The sequence below is a fragment of the Leptonychotes weddellii genome, chromosome 13, assembly GCF_054177405.1.
Source record: "Leptonychotes weddellii isolate Sample4059 chromosome 13, ASM5417740v2, whole genome shotgun sequence".
Lineage (NCBI taxonomy): Eukaryota > Metazoa > Chordata > Mammalia > Carnivora > Phocidae > Leptonychotes > Leptonychotes weddellii.
In genome coordinates, this window is record NC_138381.1 from 60,312,467 (window position 1) to 60,334,212 (window position 21,746).

General features: G+C 47.3%; 2 protein-coding genes across 10 annotated transcripts in view; one reads left to right on the plus strand and one right to left on the minus strand.

Moving 5' to 3' along the window:
* The first annotated feature begins 5,341 nt into the window (after nt 1-5,341).
* On the plus strand, nt 5,342-15,584 carry PIK3IP1 (phosphoinositide-3-kinase interacting protein 1). Of its 2 annotated transcripts, none has more exons than XM_081801818.1 (6): nt 5,342-5,597; nt 6,534-6,650; nt 6,737-6,856; nt 7,791-7,991; nt 8,090-8,168; nt 8,904-12,444. In XM_081801818.1, exons 1-6 carry the CDS (start codon nt 5,513-5,515, stop codon nt 9,001-9,003), a joined length of 702 nt encoding a protein of 233 aa, XP_081657944.1. In that variant the 5' UTR covers nt 5,342-5,512; the 3' UTR covers nt 9,004-12,444. The 2 variants fall into 2 exon arrangements, with proteins under 2 accessions (XP_081657944.1, XP_006733559.1); XM_006733496.3 differs by lacking the exon at nt 8,904-12,444 and adding an exon at nt 14,748-15,584 and having other exon boundaries at nt 5,350-5,597.
* A 2,032-nt stretch (nt 15,585-17,616) lies between these two features.
* LIMK2 (LIM domain kinase 2) overlaps nt 17,617-21,746 on the minus strand; it is a 58,235-nt gene continuing 54,105 nt past the window's right edge. For all 8 annotated transcript variants that reach the window (XM_081801811.1, XM_081801812.1, XM_031028378.2 and 5 more), the window contains one exon: nt 17,617-19,459. In XM_081801811.1, the coding sequence (XP_081657937.1) occupies nt 19,315-19,459 (145 nt within the window). In that variant the 3' untranslated portion in view covers nt 17,617-19,314. The remainder of the gene's footprint in view (nt 19,460-21,746) is intronic.

Sequence of the window (21,746 nt, forward strand, 5' to 3'; positions counted from 1 at the left end):
TCACCTAGCTATTAAGCAGCAGAGCAGGATTCAAACCCAGGTGGCCTGACTTAATTCTGGGTCCAGGTCCACTATTCTCTTTTACCTGCATTAGTCCAACAGCCTCCTTGCTGGTCTTCCATCTTTCTGTCTTGGCTTCTTCTAATCCTCTACCCTGCAGCCTGAGTGATCTTGCTAAAACATGTCACTCTCTTGCTTAAAACTTTTACTGATTCCTCACTGCCTTCAGGATAAAGTCTACACTCAGGAACCTCCATAATCTGGTCAGCAAGTATACACCTCTTTGGCTGCATGTTTTTTGGCCTCATTTTAATCACCACCTTGAATGCCCCACTAGCATAGTGATAGCCTACGTTTCCAGGCTTCTGCACATTGTCTGACCTGCCAAGAACACTAACTCCTTCCGCATTCAGATTTTACTTTTTCTGATAAGCCTTTTCTAACCTCCTAAAACTAGGCCATAAGCACCCCCTGTGCATTCCCACGGCCCCCAGTACTAATCTCCACTGTAGCATTCATTTCACTGTAGTTTTGCCTACTACTATCTGCTCTATCACAAAATAATGAGCTTCTTGAGAACAAGGACCTTGCAGAGTTCACTGTTGTATCCTCAGAACTCAGCTTAGTGCCTGCCTGGTATGCAGTGGATGTTTAACAATCACTGAATCAATAAGCCTTTATTGTCTGCATCACACTGTTTAACACCTACTTATAAATGCCGTATAATATTTTCATTTTCATATGTGTTAGCCTGATCTTTATAACCAGATTCTAGGTTCCTGGAAGATAGCAAATATACTGAGTACTTCAAAGTTAGAGGTTGCTGACACAAAGACTGATACAGTTAATATTTATTCAGGGCTGAGTGAACATCAACAATCCAATGGTGTAGGTACTTTTTTTTTTTTTTAAAGATTTTATTTATTTATTTGAGAGAGAGAGAGAATGAGAGACAGAGAGCACAAGAAGGAAGAGGGTCAGAGGGAGAAGCAGACCCCGCGCTGAGCGGGGAGCCCGACGTGGGACTCGATCCCGGGACCCCAGGATCATGACCTGAGCCGAAGGCAGTCGCTTAACCAACTAAGCCACCCAGGCGCCCCTGTAGGTACTATTTTTATCTCTCTCAACCTCCATTTGAGGAAACTGAGTCATAGAGAATTCAGTAGCTTCCCTAAGATGATATAGCTAGTAAATGAGAGCTGGGATTTGAGTTCTGATACTGGTACCTGTATTCTTAACCACAGCAAGAACAGGCTGAGGAAACTGAGAATTACAGATGCTAAGTAATTTACCTAAGACCATACCGTAGTGCTAAGACTGGAACCCAGGTCTTTCCAAAGCCTACACTCTTAATTATTTGGGATACAGCTCCTCTTGCTTTAAATGTCAGCACTAAAGCTCATACTGGGTGTTGATAAATTTTAAAAGCTTCAGCTCCGGTTTACCGAGATTGAAGAATATTACATTCCTTTTCCAAAGAGGCATCCTTGTAGCTTATCGGGTTAATTTACCTTAAATATCAACAGCCTAGCCTTACAAGCCAATTAAGTTTATATAGTCTCTAGTGTTATCCCTGCAACACTGAAGACTCTGTTTTCCTCAATGTGAAAACCCATGTTTTCTAAGACTGGCCTCTAAGTAAAAATCTACTCTCATTCAGAAATTTACTCTTCCCCTTATTTCTCAAAACCAGTTATGTGATATTCCCAAGTTCTCTGCTTTTGTGGATCCTCAGTTCCTCAGTGTAGAATGTCTTGTTTCTGAAAGTCACCTCTTGGCTGTTTTACTGTTTACTCTTAACAATGATCCACAAGCCCTCTTGGCTGTTTTATTGTTTACCCTTAAAAAATTACTATTCTCTGTAGGCTTATTAGACTCTTTGTCTTTATGTGGTACTCTGCTTTTCCCTTTATATCTCAAACATTTACTAAACACTTAACTGTGTATCAAAATGCAAATAACCGGGCACCTGGGTGGCTCAGTCGTTAAGCGTCTGCCTTCGGCTCAGGTCATGATCCCAGGGTCCTGGGATCGAGTCCCATATCGGGCTCCCTCCTCGAGGGGAAGCCTGCTTCTCCCTCTCCCACTCCCGCTGCTTGTGTTCCTGCTCTCGCTATCTCTGTCTCTGTCAAATAAATAAATAAAATCTTAAAAAAAAAATGCAAATAACCTAACTCATTGAAGGCCATACTTTCAAAGAAAATGGTCTTGGGGTTTAGATATTGGAATATTATTTCCTTAACAATCTTCATAAAGTCATCCTCTGCTCAGTTTGCAATTATACACCCAAATATCTTTCAGCAAAATCTCAGCAGCTACTTCTACAACACATTATATGGAGAGAATAGCTGGAGCCAACTCATTAGATATTACTCCAAAGATTTTTACCAACACGTTAGCCCTCTTTTGCTGACAAAAAAGATTCTTAAGTCTTTTAACAGCTTTATGGCTTCCTTATCAGAGCTCTTCCACTAACATTCCCTATTATCAAAATGAACTGCCCATCTTCCTTGGGAAATGTTCTGGAGGTTATTTCCTGAGGTAACAGTATGGCTTTGTCTCTCTGTATCAGTAATGATTTAATATAAAATTGAGAGTCAAACATCCCTGAAATATTTAGTAAAATATGAGTATTATATTTCCCATCGTTGTCTTCAGGGATATATACAATCCAAAATGAGTATATGAGTAGTGCTGTATCATATTACTATTGTAGTAATATTTCCAGAAGAAATATGGAATTTGGAGTAACTGTAGGCCATGAAATATGGCCATATTACACCAATACATGAAGCAAAGTTCAAAACTAGATTATAAGAAAAAGACCAAAACATCATCAATGATGATGAAAGGCACATCTCTGAACTAAATCCAATTTCCTTGAGGAAGGAAGGTACTGAACTTATTATAATAGAATACGCCTTTGAAGGACTGAGAAACAAGCCTGTCATTCTAGAAAAAATCAAATCATGCAGATAAATGTCTTACAGGCAAGAAAAAGCAGAGATGACTAAGCTGAAAAAAATCTTCTCTAGCCTGTCTTATATCTTTTCTAGGTAGTGCTGTTCCTGATAAGACACATGGCACAAAATATGGTTTCCCTGTACATCAAGGTAAGTTACAGAAGATAGCAGTTTTCTGAATAGAAAACTTAGATAATAGCAACAGGTAACGAAGTTTGGGATTCTGAGGAAGAAATACTGGCACCCCTACATGGGCACAGTAAATAATCTGAAAATAGTACAAGTGCTGGCCTATGTATAGCCTGTCTCTATTATAATCAGAGGGGAAAGTATTATAATCTGGCAGAAGTAGCCCTTCAGAGTCTGAGGAGCACTTCATCAGATAATAACTGAACACTCACTGCATACAAAGGCAACAGATTAGATGCTGAGGAAGCAATCCAAAAGAACTCCCTGCTACTCTGAAATTAAAAACTGCATTCTCATTTTCTCAAGCCTATATAATTTATGTAATGAAACAAAATGTACATCATATTTCTCTTGCAGTGGTGTAAGAGTATTTAGGACCCTCAAGGAAAATTGTGCAAAGAACCCTTCCCCTTCAGCCTTCTGCCTGTATAAATATCCTAATTCCCTGAAAATAATGTAAGCTTTCTTTAACAAATGAAGTATACCCCATTACTCTCTCCCCGACCATTTCACTTTTTCATAACACTTAAGACCACCTGACACTTTACATATTTATCATTTATCTTTCCCAACTAGAATATAACCTTCATAAGGGCAGAGATTTCAAGTTTGTTTTTTTTTTTAAGATTTTTAAATTTATTTGACACAGAGAGAGAGAGCGCACAAGCAAGGGGAGTGGCAGGCAGAGACAGAGGGAGAAGCAGACTCCCCACTGAGCAGGGAGCATGATGCCGGACTCGATCCCAGGACCCTGGGATCATGACCTTAGCCGACGAAGGCAGATGCTTAACCGACTGAGCCACCGAGGCATCCCTTCTTCACAGATACATTCTCAGTATCCGGAACTATATCTAGTATGTGGTAAGTTCTCAAAAAAATTGTAAAATTAATAAAAGTGTTTAAAAAAGACCCCTGAATACTATATTAGAATTATTAAATTACTAAATTTTGGCATATCTGTGTATATGTATATGTGAGTAAATTTACAGATTCTGTGTAATATCCAGCATAGGTCAAGTCCAGGAGTCAGGGGATCAGAAGCTTTTGTGGCGAGACAGAAGCATGATCGCATAAACAAAGCAACATGTCTTATTAAATGGACTGAAGGAATCAAACACAGTCAGCAAACTTCTGTAAAAGTAAACTAAATTTATCTCTGTCCTTTCCATGTCTGAAATCTGACTGTAGTAAATTCAAATTCACTTCAGATTGGTTGGATTGACATTAGCTTTCTTCCTTGATAAAGCTTTTGAAATTTAGTGCTAAGTTTTTTTTCTTCTCCCTAAATTACTGCCTAAAGATACAAGCCCTCATATCGAAACAGTTTCCTATTTCTATTTTGAGATTTGCCTGAGTCACAAGGTAGTGTTGGAGAATCACTCTGTTCTGTCTCTCCATTTACTGAGGCTGCCTGGGAAGTCAAACTGTCAGCCAAACAGGAAGAGGACCCTTCTGCCTAACTCCAAAAGGCCTAAGTCATATGAATGTGGTGAGGTTTAATGATGGATATAAATCACTGCGAATGGATTTCTCCACAGGGTGGAGAAAAAAAGCAAACATTTGACTTTATTTCCTCTATATGAATTCAGGGCTGGTAGAAAGGGTAGACTATTAAATATAGCTGAGCAAACGTCCCAATGTTTGCATAACATGTGTTTTCAACTAAAGAGACCCCTTCTGTATTCCTACTATATATGACACCCCCAAAACCCAAATATAAACAAAGTAAAGTGACTGATCTGATACTGGCAAAGTTATACTGTTTAAAAAAAAAAAAAAAGCCAGTGTTCATAAAAACGTATAAACCATAAAGGCCCTTTTTCTTTTTCAGAAATGAATATAAAGTGTTCCTTCCACCTGGATACTCTTATTTGAGCCCCCTATGTGGTCTTGAGTTCCTCCTGCTTGTGTAATTAGCATGTCCTAAGCTGTTCTGCCTTTGGGACTATAATTTCAAACCTTCCTCCACACAATGATGCCTCCTGACAGAGTTACTCTTTCTGTACTCACACAAATGGAAACAGAAGAGATGAAAGCCCTGGGGATGCAGTCAGTGTAGGTCTCAAACTGATCCTCTGCTAAGCACAACCTGAACTTCTCAGCCTCTCTCTTCTCTGGGCGGAGATCCTCTCTTGGCTTAGTGATCTCGCATGGCATAGGAGGCTTAGGACCCAGGGGGCGCCTTTCAGCCGAAAAACACCTCGCTGCAGCAAGCTAGCTGGGAAGCTCCCAGCTCTAAAGAGAGGCTGTTTACCAGAAGAGCATAACAAGGGCAGGTCTGACTGCAAGGCTGGGACTGGGAGGCAGAGCCGACGCTAAGGGGACCCCGGTTGGACACTGGTTGGTCAATCACCTGCAAGATGAAGGAGGTGAGGATGCTCTTAGCCTGGGTGCAAACATTCCTCATCAGCAACATGCTCCTAGCAGAAGCCTATGGATCTGGAGGTGAGATTACAATCTTTCCTTCCTGCAGCAACTTAATGAAGTAGAAAGGGTAAAGCTGTTTCCCAAGCATGGCCAGGGTAGACAGGAAGATCACTGGAAATGAAGCTTTTAGCTGGTTTCTCTTGTCCCATGAAGGCTTCTTTTTTTTCTTTTCCCTTTTTTTTCCTTCTTCTTCTTCCTCCTTTCCCTGTCAGGGGCTTGCAGCTCCATATTTGCCATTAAGAACAAAGGCAAGTAGCCACTTTCTCTGTCCTTTTCCTTGCCTGTGGCTCATGAGTGGATGGAATTTGGGATTCATCTCCCCTACTCCCTAAGTCCTGTTCTTTTCAGGGGCTTTGCATGGTCCGGTTAGGGCACAGGCCCTCCTTCCCCAGGCTCTCCTGCTGAGGGGAGTGGGAGATTGGAGTCACATCCAAGCAGGGATGAGGCAGGTTCCCTCCGTTTGAGGCTCTCTTTTGCCTGACTGAATCAAGGCTTTTGTAGAATTCTCTTGGGTGGGAGTGTTGCCAGTGCAAATGTGGCCATATCCGTGAAAGGAATACCCCGGCTTATGTAACATGGAATTACAAGACAAGGATGACCGAACCAAAACTCCCAACATCTCCAAAAAGGTACCCGAACCCAGGCGTCCCCCACACACTCCTCCAAAGTGGCCACAAGTTCCAGAGTAACAACCCCTTGCACTTGTGCAGTGCTTTCCGGCTTACAAAAAGAACAGCAAAGCTTATTCTCTGAGCGCTGAGGGCCGGACACCAGAGGGGCTTTAGACGCGCTTTCTCTTCCTTCTTTTTCCGGGCCTCACAACAACCCTTCAAGGCAGCAGGGGTTTTCCACATGAGGTCAGGGAGGCCCAGCCGGGCCCAGGGTCGCCCAAGCAGGGTAGGCCCGGCTCCCCTGCCGGCCACTCAGTGTCGGGGGGGCTCCTCTTCCTCACAGACTGCTTCTGGGACAACGGCCACCTGTACCGGGCGGACCAGCCCTCCCCAGCCCCGGGCCTGCGCTGCCTCAACTGGCTGGAGGCGCAGAGCGGCCTGGCGTCTGCCCCCGAGTCGGGTGAGTGTCTGCCCCCGGCGGCGGGCGGGCGGCGGCCGCGGTCTGGGTCCTGGCCCCGTCCCATGGCGCCTTCTCTCCCCTCCCAGACGCCGGCAACCATAGCTACTGCCGGAACCCGGACCAGGACCCACACGGGCCCTGGTGCTACGTCAGCGGCGACGCCGGCGCTCCCGAGAAGTGGCCTTGCGAGGACGTGCGCTGCCCAGGTACCCTCCCGGACTCCGAGGACCTGAGGACCCCCGAAACCCCCACACCCAGGGAGGCCTGGGAGCGGCCGCGACACCCGCAGCGCACGTGCGTCCGCGCGTCGCCGGCCGGCCCCGCCCCGCCCCCGCGCCGTCCGATTGGCCAGGGCTGTCTCCAGGCCTCAGGGCCCAAAGCCCATTGGCTGCTGCCGCCTCTCCGAGTGAGCTCATCCTCCGCGAGCGCCTTGTAAACAACTGTGGGAGGCGAGGCCACACCTCTTGGCCGCGCGCTCCCTGAGTGGTGCGCAGCCTGTGGGAGCTCACGGGGCTCGAATCCCGGCCCCACGCCCTTAGCGAGTCCCTTAGCGTCTAGTGGCCATTTGTGGAGCGTCTGCTGTGTGTTAGGCACTCTACTCACAGCGACCCTGGAAAGAAGCTATTTGGGAGATCTGAACCTCAGAGAAGTTCAGCGACATATTGAAGGCAATGGCAGGGTCCAGATTTGAATCTAAGTTTCTTAGGATCCAGAGCGAAGGCTAGTTGCTCCCGAGGCGGCGAGACCTTTCTCTGAAATTAGATTAAATGGGATGTGTAACGCATATAACATAGGGATTGGCAAACTGTGGATTCATGGATTGTTTCCTAGCGCAGAGGGGGCCTCTTCCCTTGGAGAAGAGGGCAACTGAGCCGGGCCTTGGAAGATGGCAAGAATTTGAACAGATAAAGACCTGGGAGGCAGGAGAGGCTCTTTCTTACGTTCTTCCTCTCACATTTGCCTTGTCCCAGCTGTAGCATGGCCCCCTCAGACCTGGTCTTGCCCCTGGGGCAAGGATGGATTTCAGTGTGTATAGGCATCCTAAGGTGAACTCCCTTCCCTTTACCTCCTCCAACACTCCAGGCCAGTTTCAGCTGTGGAATTCACTCTAATGAGACATATTTTACACTTCACCTCCAGAGACCACTTCCCTGTCCCCTCCAACCTCCACAACAGAAACTGAGGAGGCGTCTGAAGTGCCAAGTGGAGATGAGGTGCAGGTGTTCGCTCCTGCCAATGCCCTGCCCGCCCGGAGTGAGGCAGCAGCAGTGCAGCCAGTGATTGGGATCAGCCAGCGGGTGCGGGTGAACTCCAAGGAGAAAAAAGACCTGGGAACCCTTGGTATGACTGCCGCAACCCCTCCTTGTGCAAATCATCAAGAAATATTTTCTGATCATCTGGGGTGAGGCTAATGGGACCTTGTGTCCTTTCCTTGGCAGGCTATGTGCTGGGCATTACCATGATGGTCATCATCATCGCCATCGGAGCTGGCATCGTCTTGGGCTATACCTACAAGAGGTCAGTAGCTTATCTTCTGGGCTCTCTGAGAGGAGGGGAAGAAGGTACATAAAATCGAATCCGACTTCTTTGTGGCATACATACCCAAAAAGGAAGTGAAGTATTGAAAGAGGAAAACTAGCTTAACATGTACAGACTTGGTTCTAGTCTTTACCAGGTGACCTTGGACACACCCTTTCCTTTGGTGCCTTTACTCCTCACCCAAAAGCCTTGTGAGGTAGGAGTTCTTGTTTCACACTTTACAGATGAGGATGCTTTCATCAGAGAGGTGAAGTGACTTGCCCAAGGTCACAGTGCCTGGGAGTGGCAAAACTTAGATTCAAACCCAGCTCTTTTGATACCAGATTCTGTGCTGTCTAATCCAACATGCCTGGTATGGAAGTGAGTGGTGCTGCAGAAATCAGGCTGGACACTCATTGCAGGGTCCCAGAGATTGCATTCTTTCTGTGAGTGATAAAATTCTACTAGAGGGGCGCCTGGGTGGCTCAGTTGGTTAAGCATCCAACTTGATTTCAGCTCAGGTCATGATCTCAGGGTTGTGAGATTGAGCCTCACATTGGGCTCCGTCCTCACTGGGTGTGGAGCCTGCTTAAGATTCTTTCTCTCCCTCCGCCCCTCCCCCTTTTATAAAATACATAAAAATAAAATAAAATCCTACTAGAAAAGGTTCCTAGTCACTCCTTTTGCATTTGGGGCTTGAATTCCCTCGACCATAAGCAGTGGGATCTCCTTCAGAACAGGAGGAAAAAATGAGTTGGAGGACTTGGAACCTGTTTGCTACTCATCACCACATATGAGAAAGCCAAAGAAGCTCCTGGGAAACTCAGGGACCTGACCTGTGGCTGGAACAACAGGAGGAGAAATGCTTATTTTGAGAGGCCCCCTGAAATATCATATGGAAAAAGCTCTCAAAGTCCATGATGGGTGCATGATGATAAGACAGAGTTGCATTCATTTGTGCAGCATTGGCTGGTTCTGGGAAAATTATTTGCCATTCTGGGCAATATCAGGGGATTTGACTTCGAGCCCTGAGTGCTTGTGATATTTCTCTTCTATGGTCTGAGAAGGTTTTCTGAAAGGGAAGTGACAAGGTGGCTTGCATTTTCTAGCGGTAAGGGCTATGTCTGAGCTCACAGCCTCGGTGGGTCACCCAGCATTAAATAAACCTAGCATGTCCTTAGAGATTGTGTAGTTAGCCTCCTCATTTTACAGATGAAAAAGGGGAAGTGTTGGCTAAGAATAACAACAGCAGCAGCAAAAGTGAACATTTACCATATGCCAGACCCTGCTTCAAGCAATTTGCATGCTTCAACTCAGTTCTTACAATCACCCTTATGAGGTAAATGTTATTATCCCCAGTTTACACATTAGGAAACAGACAAGAGAGGATTTGTACCTTGCTTAAGGTCACACACCTAGCATTTTGGTGGAGCCAAGTCTTAAGTCTTCCCATGAACTAGCTATCTGTGTGATTTTGGGCAAGTTGCTTCTGTTTTCTACTGCAGAGCTTAGCTCAGTGTGTAGCACATAGTAAGTGGTCAGTAAATGATAGCTGTTTTTTTTGGGTTTTTTTTTCTGTAAAATGTGAGTCCTGTACTAGCACTCTCTCAGCCCTTGTTCCCTATCTGATTTTCTGTGATTCAGGAAGCAGAGGTTCAGAGAGAGCCAAGTATTGACCCAAGAGGGTCTCCAGTCTTCCATTCCGAGGCTGTTACCCTCAGTGGGATGGTTAACATGGCAGGTCCAGGGATACCTGCTTGTTCATTTCCGTGAGTTAAAGGAAATGATGTGGTAGCCCTGGCCTACAATTCATAATCAGACCCAAACCTGTTGGCTGAGTTGAGCCCTTGAAATATTTCCTCCTTCCTCAGCCACTGGATAGCAGTTGGCTCTTCTCCAATCTTGTGACAGTTTCCAGGCCTCCAGGTGCTTGAACTGACTAAACGTTCTTAATTCTAAGCTCAGCTCTTGTGCCCAATAAGGAATCCAGGCCTTTTTTTCTTCTAAATTTGCTTCTCTAGGCTGTCATAGGACTGCCCTGAGGCCTAGAATTTACTGTCCTATGAACTCAGGGCAAGGCACCAAGTCACCAGACTCCCTGTCACTAACCACCGGACCACCCCTTTCCTCAGCAAAAGTGCTCTGAGAACAGACTAATAACAGGAAACCACATGTGGGCTAGAGGCAAGCTCTCAGCTCCCATCTCTCTCCAAAGTCAGAGAACAGATTGTCCTGGAAAGAGCTGTTGAGTGTAGGTTCTGCCGTTCCTCTGCACTTCAGTTTCTTGACTGTTGAATGGGGATATATCCCCCTCCATACACCCATACCCACCCACCCAAGATTATCATAAGTATTAAATATAAGCAGAACACCATTCAGGTTAGATAATCATAATAGCAGCCAACATTTATTGCATGCTTTTTAAATAAATAGGGCCTTACTGAATACTCTTCCTGATGATCTGGCCCAAGCCTCATGACCACACTTACAAGGTTCACTTTTTACACCGTTTTACAGTAAGCTGCTGAGACCTAGAAGAATTAAGTGCCATGTCTAAGCTACACAGCCAGTAAGATGTGTCCAAGGATTATCAGTATCTCCCAAAAGCCCAGCAAGGCTCAGCAGCATCATGCAAATTTGCTTTGAATTGCAAAGGACAGTAGGAAACATGGAAACTTTGAAAATAAAATAGCTGGGTCTGGAAGTCAAAAGAACCAGGATATAATTTTGCAACTGCTGCCAATTCTGGGTGTGACACTAGACAAGTAATTTACTTTCTCTGGTTTCCTCAGAGTTTCCTCATCTGTAAAAAGTGTAAAGGCAGGAGGTTAGATGTGATGATCCTTTCAGCTCTAATGTTTCCTAAAAAGGCAATATTACCTGCTGGTGGCTGTAGACGGTACTGGGTTCAAATCCCAGCTCTGCTATTTGCTTAAATAAATGATTTAACCTCTCTGCATCTGCCTTCCCATCTCTGAAACAGGGATCCTAATAGACACCATATAGGTTTGTTGTGAGGATGAAATTAGACAGTGTAGTTGGGCATAGGGTTTGTGTTCATAGTCTTAGCTGCCTTGAGGAACTTTTCCTGAGCAGCAGTATGGCATAGCACTACTTCCAACTGGGAAAATCATGAGAGAATAATTGGAAGTAACCTTTGTTGCCTGAAGGAGGTCTGGGGTGTTTCCATCACTCCAAAGAGGATGTCAGAGGCAGGCAGCAGCTCCATTCACACCTGCTGACTCTGGCCAGCCCAGCTCCGGATCATGGCTCTGGAGCAGTCATGGATGGAATTACTGTAACCCTTGAACTCTGCAAAGGACCATGAGGCTAATAGGATGGAGCTTTCCGCTGGCTGGGAAGGGCGAGCAGGAACCAGGCTTCCGCTCAGGGGAGTAGGGCCGCAGGTGGGGATGGGTGAGGGCGGGTGAGGGCTCAGCCTGTCCGGTCTTTGTCATGGTTGTCTAGGCTACGGGGTTCAGCCAGCCAGTCTGCAGCTCCCCGTCCCTGCCCCAAGCACAGTGTCTGTGCTATCCCGGAGGGAGCGTTTATTTTCTGATAAAAAGGCAAGGGAAAAACTGTAAGTCAACACTACTCCACCCCCTTAGGAGAGGAGCTGAGTCAGTGAATAAGCCTTTTGTTCCTTCTTGGCTGCCAGACAACAGTCTGCCCCCCCCCCCCCCAAGGCAGTAGGAAGAGGCTGAGCTGCTTGATGGTCAATGCGGCAGGCCTGGTGGCCTCTCTCAGATCTTGAAAGGAGCTGGGGACAGCCTCTGCATCTCCAGCACTCCTAGGCACCAATAACAGGAGGCCCATGGGGTTGGGTGTGTTTGAGGCTTCTAAATGGATGAGACTATAATCCAGATGAATCCCAGCACCTCCTTCCTTTACCCTTGGCTGTTCTTCCAGTCCTCTTCTGCTCCATTAATATGAATTGATTTTTTTTCCCCCTAAAGACTTGTTTACGATGTAGCCTGACCATTATCAACAGCTGGCCACAGCCAGACGCTCGGTAAAGAAGGTAGCTGAGGAAAGCAGGACAACTCCAAAGCCTCAGTTTCTTCATCTATAAAAAGTGGATAGGGGCACCTGGGTGGCTCAGTCGGTTAGGCGTCTGCCTTCGGCTCAGGTCATGATCCCAGGGTCCTGGGATCGAGCCCCGCATCGGGCTCCCTGCTCAGAGGAGAGCCTGCTTCTCCCTCTCTCTCTGCCTGCTGCTCTGCCTACTTGTGCTCTCTCTGTCAAATAAATAAATAAAATCTTAAAAAAAAAAAAAGTGGATAATATTATCTTGCAGAATTGGCGTGGAAGAGGTACATATATAAAGGGTGTGGTATCCAGCAGGTGCATGGGTAGCTCTTTTCATCGTGGATAATGGGCAGGTCATTTCCTGGCATCTTAGTACATACTCAGGATCTATGAATTCTCGCTTTCCTTCTTCCTCCAGCCCCTTAGATTTTGAAATTCAGGCCTTGGCAAAGGACACTTGCATACTCCACCTCTTTTGTTAATCGCCTTTTGGCCTTCTGCTGGCTTGGGGCTCCCTTAATAAAATTAAATCCAGACCTTCCAAGTTTTTCCTTACATGGGCAACCTTGAAGAATCTGGCTTTTTGTTTTATTATGGAAGGAGGTGTTTCCTTCTGTGGTGGCAGCTGTAACTGATGAGCAGTGCCCAAGGGCAAAATTAATCTTAGGCTGAGTGGGGATACACTTGGGCCAGACAGCCATCTTCCCATGTCCCTCCATTTCCTTTTGGGGTGCTCTGGGAGTTATTCTGCTGCAGGAGTTGGCGGTATCAGAGGCTAATGATAAGGATGGGGCAAGCGCCTTAGGCGTGCACATGTAGAAACTCAGTCACCCAGGGTGACTCAGGGAGATGAGCTCACAAATTTGCCTTCCGTGACCTTACAGTGAAAAATAGGGAATCAGAGCACATCTCATGTGAGGAATCTTACAGCATGTCAGGGGCCCTGGAGGTTATCAAGCCCAAGTCCTTGTTTTACAAATGGTAAAATTAAGGTCCAGAAAGGAGGGGAGCTGCTGAGGTCACATAAACAATAATTGCCTTGGCAGGTCAGTAGGAGTTTCCTTGGGAAACCAGATTAAGAAAACATTGCTTGGTGAGTCAAGTCATATTCAGGGCAAATCATAATAACCTCCTCTGTGAGTTTTACAGCAGTTCTGCTGTTTTCAAAATGCATTCACATTCATTATCTTATTTTGAGGCAGATATTATCCCCATTTCACAGATGAGGAAACCAAGGCTCAGCAAGGCTAAGTGTTTCGCCAGGTGTCACTCAGCCAAGGCTGAGCTGGTACTAGAATGCAATAGAACTGGTTGATTTAAAGATAGTTCTGAGGCACCTGTGCAGACTCCATCCCCTCCAGGCCCTGCTGTTTTCTCAACATCCTTCAGTCTCTGGAAGTTTGTCATTGTACCTCATATGATGGATGTGTAATCCATCTGATCTCAGCTATCTCCCTGCGGTCTGAAGTAGGCCTGTGTTGTTTCACCAAGTCATCGATCAGCTGCTGGTTTCAAGGCCTCTTTGGGGTGGGCTCCTTCTAGGAAGATTTCCTCTGACAGTTGAGCCCATGTGTCTAGTTGTGACTTCAGAGTATGCTGATTTGGGTCCTGGGTTTTGGTTCTGGTGTGTAGTATGCTAGGCACTCACCAAACTCTGGCCTGCAACAGGCATGGTACAGGCCAGTAGGAAGGGCCCTACATGTGCAGCCAGAAGACTGGGTTTGAGTCCCTGTACCACCATTTCTTTGGGGTGACACTGATCAGGTCAGAACTTCTCTAAGTATCAGCTGGAGTCCAACAGACTTGGGTTTGAGCCCATTATGTTATTGGCAGTTCCTTCACTTCTCTGAGCTAGTTCTTCATCTGTAAAATGAATGATAAGACCTAATTCCTAGGAACGGTTCAGCCAAGAATGAAGTGAGATAATGTACACAAAGTTCTTAGCATGGAGTGAGCACTCCATTTGAGTAAAATGGGGCAACACCAGGGCCTGATTGGGTCACCGAGCACCATGAGAATTCGAAGGATGTTTGAACATGGAGGAATCTGATGGTCATTGTCTCATTGTTTCCATTGACCAGAGCAGCCCTCAGTCCCTTTTGCCCCCTGTATGGGCTGGGGACAGTCCTTGTTTCCAGCCAGCACTCACACCTTCCAAGGACTTTAGAATAAGAGAGCTGTCTTAGAATAGGTAAGTTTTCTGCACAACTTTATGGGTTAGGACTGAGATGGTTCTCTGGGTCTCTTGGAGCCCTTGGCTGAAAGAACAAAACCATATCTTGCTTTCAGTCACACTATCTTCACTGAGCCTGTCTACAGCTGTGGTGAGGTTCATGCTACTATACACTAGTTTAACAGATGAGGAAGCAGAGACCAGAGGTGTAGGAGCTTCTTGTTAAGGCAGTCTGGCAGAATGGAAATCTCATACATCAGCCACTGATTCGCTCTGACCATGCTTAGCCCTCGCCCCTGCCTGGGTGCAGCAATGCTATTTAATGAGCAAAGCCATGCAGGAGGCACAGCCTGAATGCTTCCTTCTTTTCTTGCCAGGGGGAAGGACCTGAAAGAGCAGCATGACCAGCAAGTGTGTGAGAGGGAGATGCAGCGAATTACCCTGCCCTTGTCTGCTTTCACCAACCCTACCTGTGAGATCGTGGATGAGAAGACTATTGTGGTCCACACCAACCAGACTCCAGTGGACCTTCAGGAGGGCAGCGCCCCCCTCATGGGTCAGGCGGGCACTCCTGGGGCATGAGCCACCAATAATGGGCAGGAGCCCATGCAGATACTGGTGCAGGACAGCCTACCCTCCTACAGTTGGGAGGATCTACACTTTTTGTTGTGGTTAAAACCCTCCCTCAACTTTTTTTTTTTTTTGTGAATTCTAAAACAGAAACAGGTGTGCTGAGGGCGCGGCTGGGTAGGGTCCTACCAATGCTCCTCCTCCATCCCCTGGAGCAAGATTTTGCCTGTGGATGGAGACAGCGGCAGCCCCCACTGCAGTGCTGCTGACAAGGGCTTCCAAACATTGCCTGTGCCCTGGAGCTGAACCAGGGACAGACAAGGAGCTCCCCCAGGCTCCTCTGTGCTTTATTATCTAAGATGGCCTCGGTCTCCGCCCTTCCGTTTGTTCTCTGTGGGCTTGAGTGGCGCATACTGTTATCCATAGTTCAGGTCAAGCGGTCAAGAGGCAGTATTTAAAAAATACAGTTTTTAAAATAGTTGGGATGGAACTCCCTACTGACCTGAGAACCAGAAATGAGTTCGTACAAAAGTCAAAACTGTGGGTTGAGAATGGGATCTAGGCTAGGGGCTCCTGGGGGTGCTCCAGCTTGCTGGTGGTGATGTGCCTTGATAACCATGGGCTGGCCCGGGGCCCAGGGACTCTTCCTATTTCAAAAGGAAAGGAAGAATCGCACTGAACATTCCACTTGGGAAGAGGGTAGAGAAGGATCCGCAGCCGCTTTAGGCCACAGGACCTGAGGGAGGCCTGGGGTACCCTAGACAGTCTCTGTTCAGGGTGGACAATGACCTCTTTTTGTTTTTCAGGGGTAAGGCAAGAGCCAACTAACCTACGGGAATTACACTGTGGGGCCTTGTGAGCTGCTTCTGAGAGGTTAACTCAGAAACTAAGCTCAGAATCAAGGTAATAAAGTGCTTCAGGGCTTGAGTTTGCAGGTGGCTCTGTGGCCTCCAGGCCAGTGCACCCCTAACTTGTAAAACAATCAACCATTGGAAGGGACCTTAGGGTTCCTCAAGCCTTTTGGACACAGGCCCACAGGGGGAAAGTGATGCCCAAGGTCATACAGCAAGCTACTGGCATGGCCAAGAGGAGAGTAACATTTCTCCACAGCACTGTGCCACACTGAGCCAATGGCTCAGCAGGGCCTCCAAGCCCTGATGTCACACTTGGAGGCCTTAGCAGTGCTCCCTATCCAGAGCTTCCTTCCCAAAGCCCTTCCACTGTCCCACATGGGAGAGGGGGGTCAGTAGGGCCCATTCTCTTCAGCAGACTATTCCTGGGAGTGGTTTGCTGAGGGGACCTAGGCCTCATGGGTCCCCTGGTGTTAGTGATACTGAAGAACAGTACATTACTGGTTTCTACTTTTCTATAAAAGCATTTCTCTGTGTACATGTTTTATATACCTCATTCTGATACCTGCATATAAAGTGCAGGAAATTGCTCTGCATTTGACTTGTATAAATTAAAAAAACAAAAAACAAAAAACCCAAAACTCTGTATTGCCAAGTTTTTATGGGGTGCCAGGACACTCCTCCCCTAAGTTGATTGGTTTTTGGTTACCTTGTCCACACCTGTGTGGCAAGCGCTGGCTTTCTGTCATTAACCCTGGCCCTGTAACTGGGAGGCAGCAACAACTGGTGGGTAGCTGCTGCCCCTGCCTTCTGTCTTCACTAGGAATCATTCAGGTTGACACTGTAGGAAAGATGGGTATGCTGGCCTCCCCACAGGCAGTTTGGTCACTGCAAATCTTCTCCCCCCTCAGCATTCTTCCCGAGGTGGAGGTAGTTAAAATGAACATCCAGGCAGCCCTTCGCAGGTGCTGGAGACAGAAGTGATGGGTGGTGGTGCTGCTGCAGCAGCCAAAGGAAGGGATGGGTGTGCAGAGGGGGATGGGTCCTTGGGCTGCAGGGAGCAGCTCTAGGTAGAGGAAGGCCCCTGTGGGGGTGACCCCTAGGGCTCTAGAAGAAGCTACCAATGGGAAGTTGTTGGACTTTTTCAGCATGAGATTTCAGCAACATGTTCTCTGCCTCTAGGAACACCCAGGGTGATCTCTGCCCATGCCTAGACATTGCTCTGTAGTTCTACAAACAAGGGGTACCCTGGCTTACCAGTTTTGCCAAGAACCAGATTCTGTCCTTAAATTGAACTCCCCGAGCTTTGGGCGAAATCACCTTCGGGTATATGGATTTATACTGTGCCCAGGATCCCACTAGCCAGATATCATCCTGTCCAGTGCCCCACATCTCCCATGTGTAGAAGCAAGGCCAGGTCTTCTCTCAAGCACTTGAAGGAAAACACAAGGGGTGGAGGTGACTTGCATTCATTTCTTCCCTTTATGAAGGTGGCACCCGGCTCTGCAGGGAGGATATCCAGGCTTACAGGAATGTATGTGCATCAGAGGGTGGAAGTGTATGGCCCCAAAGGAAGGACTGGGCGCACAGGACAGTCAGACCTGCTTCAAGGATTGGGTTGCCTCAGGTGGGAAGCGCTTGTTCCCTGGAGCAGACTGGTGTCTATATAAGAGGAATTAGAGTTGGGGGTGGGGCGGGGCATGAGTAGTCCCCTGCTGTGGGGAGTCATGGAGCAGGCTCCTGAAAGTTGGCCAGCAGACCCCCCATGTATCCTCCTCCTGCTGAGTCAGGCCCCAAGTCAATTTTTTATTCTCAGTAACATCACTTATGTTAACTGCTTAATTTATTTGGTCTGCTCAATGGCCCACCAGGGCCCACCACTCCCATGCTTGCTGGGGACAGCTGAGGCACAACCAGCCACAAAATTCTGACTTAGGGTTGCTCGGAGCCAGGGCTCAACCCTACAGCAAGCTTGCACACTCCACATGTAAGTATGGTCTATATAGCAGGTAAACTCTGTCCAGAGAGGACATCTAATCCCACAACTTATCAGGCCTATGTACAGTATTTCACATATCACCCAACAGATACAGCAACAAAACAGTATTGACATCAACCACTCGCCTGGATCACTCCTCCTCTACTACCTCCCCCCACCCCCCCAAAAAAACACAACCACCACACATTGCAGTAATATCCCAAACCCATTCCCAATTTGTTAAATACGGTGCAAGCTCACAGACACATAGGAGGAGGCAAATTTTGTTGTGTTGAAGGGTCCCTGGAGTTCTGGGAGCCAATGTAGAGGGTGCCTCCAGCGCTTTTCAGTGCCAATAGCTGTCAGGAAGCTGCAGCCAGGAGCTACAAGGAGCTACTGAGCTGGGCCAACCAACAAGGGAGGTAGAAGCCAGAGAGCCCAGCTCAGGGAGCAGTCTTCCCCAGCATCCCAGCTCCGGGACTCTGCCACCACCTCGTCCTGCCCAAGTTGCTACTTGGACCAGGCATGGTGAAGGGTGAGCAATGGCTGCCACAAGGGAAGGGCCAAGAGACTGCTGAGATTCCCACTCTCTTGGCTCATACGCTGGGCCTGTGGCAAGCCACACAATCCTCCAGAACCTATCTAGCACTAAGCTAAATGTCTTGGGCTTCTGACTGAGGTGCCCACCAGGGTATGCGTGACAGCAGCCAGGATACGGGCTTTCTAGAGGGCGGGGCCCCTTTCTTTCCAGGCCCCAGCCTCTTGCTGCATTTGTGGGTGAGTGCTTGTTGCAGGTAGAGAGGCCCAGGAGCTCTCAGCGAGCCTCTAGCAGTACAGTTTGAGAACATGAGGTGGAAGCTCCCCCTCACACTGATGTGGCCCCTAGGCCTGGTAGATGAGCAAACTAGCCCTTCCCCTAACTCCTGGCCAGTTCCACCACAAACTAAGGGACTCTTCAAAACTTGCTCCCTCAACCCCTGCCCCAGAGGAGGGTGGAAAACAGAGTGGAGGGGTGGGTAGCACCACTGTCACTTCACATCCTTGGATAGCCGCCTGGCCACCAGTCTTTCGTCCACACTCCCACTTGGAAGTCCTCCTGTACCCAGCTGGACTACAGACTTCAGAGCCCACAGGCAGGTTCACCCTGGAATCCTGCCCAGCAGGTCCAGGTCATGCTCATTAGTATAAGCAAGAGCCTCCTGGAATCCCAATGCCAGGGAGGTCCCAAGTGGTCACGAGTAACAGATTCCTCCTGGCCCGTGGGCCAGGCTTTTTTTTTTTTTTTTTTCTTTTTTTCTTTTTTTTTCTTCACAGCTTTTAGGCGAGTGTTGGATCTACAGACAGTAACCAGACCCCCAAACCTTGATGTGTTTCCCTGGTGCTGCGCCCGCTCGCCTCCTGGGGAGGTAGTAGGGATGGCTTGTTCTGTTTCTAAACAAGCTGCCAATCACAGGAAGCCCGGATGGCCCTGCCCACAGCAGGGATGGGGCGCAGAGGGGGCAATGGTGGATGCAGAACGCCCCCCCGCAGGGGGCTGGGCCAGGGCTAGGGGGGTGAGTCCCGGGTCAGGCCGTACTGCATGCTCACATTGTGGTCCAGCTCTTCCAGCTCTGCAGGCAGCGGGATGCCCAGTTCCCCCAGGTACAGGGAGAGAGCCTCAAAGGAGTCCTCCAGTTTTGAGAATGCTGGTCTAGAAAAAAAAAAAAGGTGGGGTGGGTGAGTTGAAGGCACGTTGAGACAAGGGCAGGGCCACAGGGTGCTGTGTAAGGCACCTAGGCCTGTAGCTCAACCACTTCCTAGTTGTGTGACCTTGGGCAAGCCCCTTAACCTTGTGCCTCTGCAGGAAATGGGGGTGTTACATAATGTTACAGCTACTGTGTAGGGTTGCTGTGACGATGAGAGATAGCACTGTGACAAGGCTGGCCTTGCTTGAAGGGGTAGCTTAAAAAAACAAGTTCAGGGGAGGGGCGCCTGGGTGGCTCAGTTGGTTAAGCGACTGCCTTCGGCTCAGGTCGTGATCCTGGAGTCCCGGGATCGAGTCCCGCATCGGGCTCCCTGCTCGGCAGGGAGTCTGCTTCTCCCTCTGACCATCCCCCCCATGCTCTCTCTCTCTCTCATTCTCTCTCTGTCAAATAAATAAATAAAATCTTTAAAAAAAAAAAAAAAAAAACAAGTTCAGGGGAAAAAAGGCTCCTCTCATGTCTTGGAGAAAATGCAATCATCAAAGGTGGAATTGGACTAAGTGCCTTTTTAAAGATTCTTTCCAGTCAGACTATTTCCACATCAATGGATCTGCTCAGGAAGGGACATTTCATAGGCTTAGCAGCTCTTCCCAAGGGGAAAACAAACAACAGGCTCCCAGTGCTGTGGAAACAGCTTAGCTGCCCTGGAAGCCTGAGCCAGCTCAGGCTTACTCCTCCATCTCCTCCATGTTTTTGTTTAACCATCCTGTCACCTTCTCGGCAAGGCCCACTCTCACCACATTTAAAATTACAACTTGCGCCCTACACATCCTCTTTCTTCAGCTCTGTCTGGAGAGCTGGAAAGTCTTTTTTCCATACCACTTGTCACTTCCTAATATTCAATGAAGGGTATTCTGTCTATTGTTTATCATCTCCCCTTGTGAGAATGTGAGTTCCAGGAGGGCAGGCAGCTTTGCTTTGCTCAGCCAAGTGCCCAGGACAGTGTCGAGCACAGGACAGATACTCAGTCTGTATTTTTTGAGTGAATTAAACACAGACATTTAAAATGACTAGGAAGGGATATTAGCAAACAAATACTGTGTAGCTTCACATTTTCTCCTCATGCTCTTACTCTGGTGTTATTGAAGGACTGCAGTCCTCTGGCCCATGAAGGAACAAAATGTAGAGGCTCCCAACTCTAATGTGGACCTCTGGAAACCATTCTGAAATAAAGGCTATGTGCCAACTGGTTATCTTGAGGGGATGGAGCAGGAGAGTGAGAAGAGCTGAGGGGTACGATGGTTAGATGATCATAGAAAACATGCACTTTCTGTGCTATATATTTTAGTCATACATGATTTTTTAAAAAGATTTACTTATTTAAATAATCTCTATGCCCAACGTGGGGCTCGAACTCACAACCCTGAGATCAAGAGTTGGACGCTCCACTGACTGAGCCAGCCGGGTGCCCCTTGAATTTGTTTAAAAGAAACAGGATTTTTGAGAGCAGAAAAACAAACACAGCTTCTAGTTCTCTAATGCACAAACCTGGAAAAAACTGGGGTAACGTTGACAATAATGAAAACCATAGCTTGAGATGAATAAAGGTCACTTAAAATTTTTTTCTTTAAAGGAGATGATTAGCTAAATGCATAAAGATGCTCACTGTAGTAATACCTGTAAGGAGAAACTGAAAAAACCTGAGTATCTACATTATGTATATTTTTATTTTATTTATTTATTTTTTAAAAGATTTTATTTATTTATTTGACAGAGACATAACGAGAGAGGGAACACAAGCGGGGGAGCGGGAGAGGGAGAAGCAGGCTTCCCGCCGAGCAGGGAGCCCAATGTGGGGCTTGATCCCAGGACCCTGGGACCATGACCTGAGCTGAAGGCAGATGCTTAACGACTGAGCCACCCAGGCGCCCCTACATTATGTATATTATAGTATGTTCGGACAGTCTCTTGCACTGAATTTCACACAGTCAACAAAAATGATAAACAGGAAGACTGGGTAGTAACAAGGAAAATGCAGGGCAAAATATAAAACTTTTCTTTATCTGAGATTATAACTATATTTGTTTGGACATAGATAGGTGAACATGAGAAACACTTATTCTGTTAGAATGGCATAGGTTTGGGTGAATTTTCTTCTGTTACAATTTGTTTTCATGGCTATGTCTGTGTTATATCCGGGTCACTCACAGCTATGCCCTTGTGCCCCCAACCACCCCACCAGGCATATCAGAGTTGGTAGGGCGGCTTCAGTGGTGGACAGCCGCATCCTTGAGC

Coding starts and splice junctions, on each gene's coding strand:
- PIK3IP1 (XM_006733496.3), top strand. CDS start 5,513: ATGAAGGAGGTGAGGATGCTCTTAGCCTGGGTGCAAACATTCCTCATC. Junction 7,992..8,089: donor AAAAGACCTGGGAACCCTTG/GTATGACTGCCG, acceptor TTTCCTTGGCAG/GCTATGTGCTGGGCATTACC. Junction 8,169..14,747: donor TTGGGCTATACCTACAAGAG/GTCAGTAGCTTA, acceptor TTTTCTTGCCAG/GGGGAAGGACCTGAAAGAGC.